General features: G+C 55.8%; 1 protein-coding gene across 8 annotated transcripts in view; it reads left to right on the top strand.

Moving 5' to 3' along the window:
• The first annotated feature begins 227 nt into the window (after positions 1-227).
• The window catches only part of LOC123775277 (sodium/potassium-transporting ATPase subunit alpha), a 54,963-nt gene continuing 47,755 nt past the window's right edge, over positions 228-7,435 (top strand). For 4 of the 8 annotated variants that reach the window (XM_045770275.2, XM_045770274.2, XM_045770273.2 and 1 more), the window contains exon 1: positions 238-539. In XM_045770275.2, coding sequence (XP_045626231.1) covers positions 531-539 — 9 coding nt within the window. In that variant the 5' untranslated portion in view covers positions 238-530. Of the gene's footprint in view, positions 540-7,435 lie in introns of all 8 variants that reach the window. The other 4 variants (XM_045770276.2, XM_069311613.1, XM_069311614.1 and 1 more) reach the window with 3 other exon arrangements.

The raw sequence follows: 7,435 nt of genomic DNA, 5'->3' as shown, positions 1-7,435 counted from the left end.
ATTATTTCCTATATTTGTGGATGCGTAGCTTTGCAATATTTAATCCAAAACGTATTTTATGAATACGATAATACTTTATTGACAGTTCGACATGTCGTTTGAAATGAAATATGACTCGGTATGATCAATAAAAGCCACGATATGCGCCAGGAAAGGGGCGTAGGCATTTAAAGGAGTGACGTTTTGATGACGTCAGCAGGGAGGCCGCGGATGCGCCGAATCCCGCCGGTTGAAGTTGTCGTGAGGCGCGCTTCGTCGAGAACGGACGTGCCGCTGTGCCCTTTAGTGTCGACCAACCAACCCTTCACACACGGTGAAGAATGTGCTTGTAGCGAAACCCTTAACAAGTCCAAGAGGGCACAAGATTGAGGAAAGTGTACAAAGTGAAGGTAGCCTAGTGGCTTGTACATAAGTGTGTACATAGTGGTTGTTGGTGCTGGTGGAGAGCCAGCTCGTACACCGTTCGTGGATACTGTGTATCCTCTGCTGCCGTCCTTCTGCTGAGCGCCCACACCCTCACTCCAGCAGCCATGGCCGATGTAAGTATACCCTCGGCAGTCTGCTGCGTCTTGACGGTAAAGGGAGGTGCCTGGTGCCTGTCTGCCTGTCCCTACAGGTATCAGCTGGGGCCTACGGTGTAAGGGGGTCATCTAGGTGCCAGTAAAGGTGGTGATGGATGCAGTAAAGCTTGGCATTGATCTGGGGGGCGGTGCGGACGGCCCCCCCCACACACCCTGGAATCAATACCTGCTGCAAGAGCTACCCCACCCCCCTCTCTTCCTCCCCCTCCCCCCTACACACCTGGATATGCAGCAAGGTGCTGGAGTCAGGTGTGTAGGGGGGTAAGTGTATACGGTATCTGATCGCTTTGTACAGCGAAATCTCCTATATATCCCCTGGTGTACTTTCCAGGGGGCGTCTCCCCTTACTTGAACATGGCTAGGGTACCCCTCTGGAGCCATACCCAGCACCGCCCTCCTGTAGGGACCAAGGTTGCAGGGTATTCCAGAGGGTACCCAGCCGGCTCGGGACTTTCTACACCGTAACGCCCTGGTGGGTCTCAAGTTATTACTTGATTATACATCATTATGCTTGAATTAATACGTTAAATAAAACTGGGTCTGGGGGCTGTGTCAGTCGGTCTCCGGGCGCGGGTCTGGGGGCTGTGTCAGTCGGTCTCCGGGCGCGGGTCTGGGGGCTGTGTCAGTCGGTCTCCGGGTGCGGGTCTGGGGGCTGTCAGTCTCCGGGCGCGGGTCTGGGAGCTGTTTCGGTCTCCGGGTGCGGGTCTGGGGGCTGTGTCGGTCTCCGGGTGCGGGTCTGGGGGCTGTGTCGGTCTCCGGGTGCGGGTCTGGGGGCTGTCAGTCTCCGGGCGCGGGTCTGGGAGCTGTTTCGGTCTCCGGGCGCGGGTCTGGGGGCTGTGTCGGTCTCCAGGCGCGGGTCTGGGGGCTGTGTCAGTCGGTCTCCGGGCGCGGGTCTGGGGGCTGTGTCAGTCGGTCTCCGGGCGCGGGTCTGGGGGCTGTGTCAGTCGGTCTCCGGGCGCGGGTCTGGGGGCTGTGTCAGTCGGTCTCCGGGCGCGGGTCTGGGGGCTGTGTCAGTCGGTCTCCGGGCGCGGGTCTGGGGGCTGTGTCGGTCGGTCTCCGGGCGCGGGTCTGGGGGCTGTGTCGGTCGGTCTCCGGGCGCGGGTCTGGGGGCTGTGTCGGTCGGTCTCCGGGCGCGGGTCTGGGGGCTGTCGGTCGGTCTCCGGGCGCGGGTCTGGGGGCTGCGTCGGTCGGTCTCCGGGCGCGGGTCTGGGGGCTGTGTCGGTCGGTCTCCGGGCGCGGGTCTGGGGGCTGTGTCGGTCGGTCTCCGGGCGCGGGTCTGGGGGCTGTGTCGGTCGGTCTCCGGGCGCGGGTCTGGGGGCTGTGTCGGTCGGTCTCCGGGCGCGGGTCTGGGGGCTGTGTCGGTCGGTCTCCGGGCGCGGGTCTGGGGGGCTGTGTCGGTCGGTCTCCGGGTGCGGGTCTGGGGGCTGTGTCGGTCGGTCTCCGGGCGCGGGTCTGAGGGCTGTGTCGGTCGGTCTCCGGGCGCGGGTCTGGGGGCTGTCGGTCTCTGGGCGCGGGTCTGGGGGCTGTCGGTCTCCGGGCGCGGGTCTGGGGGCTGTCGGTCTCCGGGCGCGGGTCTGGGGGCTGTCGGTCTCCGGGCGCGGGTCTGGGGGCTGTGTCGGTCTCCGGGCGCGGGTCTGGGGGCTGTGTCGGTCTCCGGGCGCGGGTCTGGGGGCTGTGTCGGTCTCCGGGCGCGGGTCTGGGGGCTGTGTCGGTCTCCGGGCGCGGGTCTGGGGGCTGTGTCGGTCTCCGGGCGCGGGTCTGGGGCTGTGTCGGTCTCCGGGCGCGGGTCTGGGGGCTGTGTCGGTCTCTGGGGGCTGTGTCGGTCTCCGGGCGCGGGTCTGGGGGCTGTGTCGGTCTCCGGGCGCGGGTCTGGGGGCTGTGTCGGTCTCCTGGCGCGGGTATGGGGGCTGTGTCGGTCTCCTGACGCGGGTCTGGGGGCTGTGTCGGTCTCCTGGCGCGGGTCTGGGGGCTGTGTCGGTCTCCGGGCGCGGGTCTGGGGGCTGTGTCGGTCTCCGGGCGCGGGTCTGAGGGCTGTCACTCCGGGCGCAACGATTAAGTATTAAGTTCAGGTGTCATACCCGGGGAGCTATTATGAACGCTCTTTTTTATTGGGATTAACTTCGATTCGAACACAAACTTTAATGCTACATAACACCATTGCTCTTCCTATATTTTTATTTAAAACTACTGTAAGTTAATGGTGTTTTGTCCACAATTTTTATTTGATGCTCATAGACGGTTAAAACTGCTCATTTCCGTTTAAATCGATAAATTGGAAAGTTCTGCATTAGGATAATCTGTGTTTAATGTTCACTTTCATCCATGGTTTTGAAGACCTCAGATTTGTAAGAGGTGTTAACAAATGCTTATTGATAATGACTAGTCAGATGTGTAGGCTTAATATGATTTACGTTTCTAGTTGAGTAATGTACATAATTAGTTTAATGCCTCTTGAAAGAAACATAATTTAAAAAGTTCAGCTAGGTTGTACGTTAAGTCATAGAAGCGACTCGTTTAACAAATGCTGTATTCGTTAAAGCCACAAAGATATTTCTTATCTGACATAATTGTAGTCATGGAAGTTTAAAACAGTTCAGTCGATTATATTTATAATTACAAAGGTGGTTTACTAGCCGTTTTCAGTTTCACTTTTTAATGTGAATGTTTGACATTAATACCTTGGCAGTATACTTAAGCTAGGCTCCCATAGTGACGAATACCGATTGTGCCAGACTTGCTTGTAGCCCGTCTTGATCGTCCAATTTATGTAAGAAAGAAGCTTGATCTTTGACATACTGGTAGTTCCGTGTCCCCTAGAGTAATGTTTTAATTATTAGTCTTGTGGGTCCCAATAAACGTGGTGTTATCTGTATCCAAATATCCCATCTGGAATCTCTGCAACTATGAGCCGACTTATCCCACCATTACACCGTATTCGAAATGTTAAACCTATTCATTTGGTTCACATTAACTTAAAATCTGGCAAAATCTATTGGTTGCTGATTTAGGCACTGTAATGTGCCATATACACAACAAACTGTACATCTCAAAATTCGTTTTGGAATAAGAATAATTTGACGTTTGTCAATTAAGGTTGCCATCTCGACCCGTTCTCCTGCATAGTACAATACATCGCATTTTGACGTATAGTTTCCCAAATGCCAAAAAAAACCTTATGTACTAAAAATGGTAGCGGCTAACGTAAAGCAACGTGATGTCACATTTCTGTTCGTGGGTCCTCTGGTAGGTTTGGTTTGGTTAATTTAGTACAAGTTTAGTGACAGGGAAAGCTCAGGAGAACGAACTGGGCACCTGGGAGACAGAATGAGGGGAGACAGGTGCCAGCTTGGTGCGCAACTGAAGTGACAATTGGAAGCAGATCAGGAAGGTGCAATATTTTAAACATTGATTCACTTAAAAAATTAGAATGAGGTGGGCATTCTGGCCGTTCCACTAGATAGATGTTTGGCTAAGCCATGAGAGTAATTGATCATAATTATATCATCCACAAGTGTCGTTTGAAACTGTGCGGATCTTGCACACGAGACAAACTAAAGTATAGTGGGATGCCAACGTTAAGAAGGCATTGTCTTGGAAGTGACATTTTACATGCACGCATAGCTGTCATGCGGTTTACATCTACCAACCGGTTCAAATCAAAGATGGCGTCGTAGGATGTGCTCCGAGCATTAAAGTTTAAAGTCAAATAGTACTGTGGGTGCTGGGCCATGCTTCATTGTACTGTGCACAGCTGTTGTCTGTCTATTGGATGAATTGCCGTGCTTACCGCCGTTCACAGTGGAGTCAGGAAAATCACATAAAGGTGCTACGAACATACACGCAGACGCCCAGCTATTGATTGGACACGGGTTGCCGGCCACCTCCATTTTCTCAACGGGAGCATGCCGCAGGTGCTGTGTTTTTTTCTATTGGGTTTTAACTGAAGGTAATTGGATGACTTTTTAACGGCACTTATTTTAGTAGAATTAAGATATGCTAAATTAGAAATTAAGGCTAGTGATTGTCGTTAGAGTAGAGAAACTTGACTGATCTGGAGCAGCCGACTCCGGTCAGGTGCTGTGATGGTGCATTGCAGAGGTCGCCCCTTGCCCCCCCCCACCCCCCACCCTACCTTCCTGTCCTGCCATTCTTTATTGCATTTTTCATTTACATGTATAAGAGAGAGTACAATAGGTCGTCTGCACATGTTGGTAATGAGTAATCAAGGGGGTCAAGGTACCCCTTGTTCAAATGTTCAAGAGTCAACTTGGTCAAATAATACAAATCTTCCTATCCGCCAGCTGGGTCATTCTCCCTTCCATCAGCAGGCACTGGACACTTAACACTACTCCTCTCCCACACAGTAGCCGCCACACACACACACACACACACACAATCATACACATAAACGCGTCCTCTCATCCTACATAAACCCACCCGCCTATAATGTCGGGGGCCCCCCTCCCCCCATTTTCCAACCGGCTTCTACACTTGTCCAACCGGCTTCTACACTTCCCCCCTTGTCCAACCGGCTTCTATCCCCCCCCCATTGTCCAACCGGCTTCTATCCCCCCCATTGTCCAACCGGCTTCTATCCCCCCATTGTCCAACCGGCTTCTACCCTCCCCACATTTTCCAACCGGCTTCTATCTCTCCACATTTTCCAACCGGCTTCAACCCCCCCTTTTCCAACCGGCTTCAACCCCCCCTTTTCCAACCGGCTTCTACACCTCCCCCCCCCACGTTTTCCACCCGCCCAGTGAAACAGCCGGCTGTTGCCAGCCCCGCCCAGTGAAACAGCCGGCTGTTGCCAGCCCCGCCCAGTGAAACAGCCGGCTGTTGCCAGCCCCGCCCAGTGAAACAGCCGGCTGTTGCCAGCCCCGCCCAGTGAAACAGCCGGCTGTTGCCAGCCCCGCCCAGTGAAACAGCCGGCTGTTGCCAGCCCCGCCCAGTGAAACAGCCGGCTGTTGCCAGCCCCGCCCAGTGAAACAGCCGGCTGTTGCCAGCCCCGCCCAGTGAAACAGCCGGCTGTTGCCAGCCCCGCCCAGTGAAACAGCCGGCTGTTGCCAGCCCCGCCCAGTGAAACAGCCGGCTGTTGCCAGCCCCGCCCAGTGAAACAGCCGGCTGTTGCCAGCCCCGCCCAGTGAAACAGCCGGCTGTTGCCAGCCCCGCCCAGTGAAACAGCCGGCTGTTGCCAGCCCCGCCCAGTGAAACAGCCGGCTGTTGCCAGCCCCGCCCAGTGAAACAGCCGGCTGTTGCCAGCCCCGCCCAGTGAAACAGCCGGCTGTTGCCAGCCCCGCCCAGTGAAACAGCCGGCTGTTGCCAGCCCCGCCCAGTGAAACAGCCGGCTGTTGCCAGCCCCGCCCAGTGAAACAGCCGGCTGTTGCCAGCCCCGCCCAGTGAAACAGCCGGCTGTTGCCAGCCCCGCCCAGTGAAACAGCCGGCTGTTGCCAGCCCCGCCCAGTGAAACAGCCGGCTGTTGCCAGCCCCGCCCAGTGAAACAGCCGGCTGTTGCCAGCCCCGCCCAGTGAAACAGCCGGCTGTTGCCAGCCCCGCCCAGTGAAACAGCCGGCTGTTGCCAGCCCCGCCCAGTGAAACAGCCGCCTGTTGCCAGCCCCGCCCAGTGAAACAGCCGCCTGTTGCCAGCCCCGCCCAGTGAAACAGCCGCCTGTTGCCAGCCCCGCCCAGTGAAACAGCCGCCTGTTGCCAGCCCCGCCCAGTGAAACAGCCGCCTGTTGCCAGCCCCGCCCAGTGAAACAGCCGCCTGTTGCCAGCCCCGCCCAGTGAAACAGCCGCCTGTTGCCAGCCCCGCCCAGTGAAACAGCCGCCTGTTGCCAGCCCCGCCCAGTGAAACAGCCGCCTGTTGCCAGCCCCGCCCAGTGAAACAGCCGCCTGTTGCCAGCCCCGCCCAGTGAAACAGCCGCCTGTTGCCAGCCCCGCCCAGTGAAACAGCCGCCTGTTGCCAGCCCCGCCCAGCGAAACAGCCGCCTGTTGCCAGCCCCGCCCAGCGAAACAGCCGCCTGTTGCCAGCCCCGCCCAGCGAAACATCCTCCTGTTGCCAGCCCCGCCCAGCGAAACATCCTCCTGTTGCCAGCCCCGCCCAGCGAAACATCCTCCTGTTGCCAGCCCCGCCCAGCGAAACATCCTCCTGTTGCCAGCCCCGCCCAGCGAAACATCCTCCTGTTGCCAGCCCCGCCCAGCGAAACATCCTCCTGTTGCCAGCCCCGCCCAGCGAAACACTTCTCACCACACCAATGGAGTATTTAAACAAATAAAAGTTCAACTCAGAATGCCACATACTAGACCTAGAAAACACATTCTGAAACTAGCCTGTGACAGGTTGATGACAAAGATGAATGCCCTTCATTAAATAATAAAAGCACACTTGAGACCATCTAAAGACATAGGCTAGACTAAGGATCATTTTAAAGACTAACAAACCCCATGGCTCACTATGCGACAAAAGGTACCAGGTTGTAGGGAGCAACCAACCTGTGGAATGGGCTTTAGGTAAGATTACATTTGCAGACAGTATGAAAACAGAGGTAGATGCCGAGAAGACTTTGCAGGAACCGGAAGCTTTCCTGTAAAATGTGCAGGCAACAGGCTTCTAGAACAGAAAATTACGAGTTAGGGATTGGACAGAAGGTATCGTAAATGGAGTGGGGGTGGGGGGGGGGGGATGGGAGGGGTGGATCTTGACATGGAAACAAGGAAATTGGCTAGTAAGAGATTCTGGGGAAAAACAAGGAACCTTAGTAGGCCACTGGAAGCCTTCAGAAAACTATTTGGATATTTAAATGTAATGATCAATTTTAAAGCATTAGAAGACCGGCTGGTGGGAAGGTTGTGCG

This window comes from Procambarus clarkii, chromosome 70 (genome assembly GCF_040958095.1).
Source record: "Procambarus clarkii isolate CNS0578487 chromosome 70, FALCON_Pclarkii_2.0, whole genome shotgun sequence".
In the NCBI taxonomy this organism is placed as follows: Eukaryota; Metazoa; Arthropoda; class Malacostraca; order Decapoda; family Cambaridae; genus Procambarus; species Procambarus clarkii.
The sequence above is the reverse complement of the archived record's forward strand: the minus strand, read 5'-3'. Positions and strand labels throughout refer to the sequence as shown.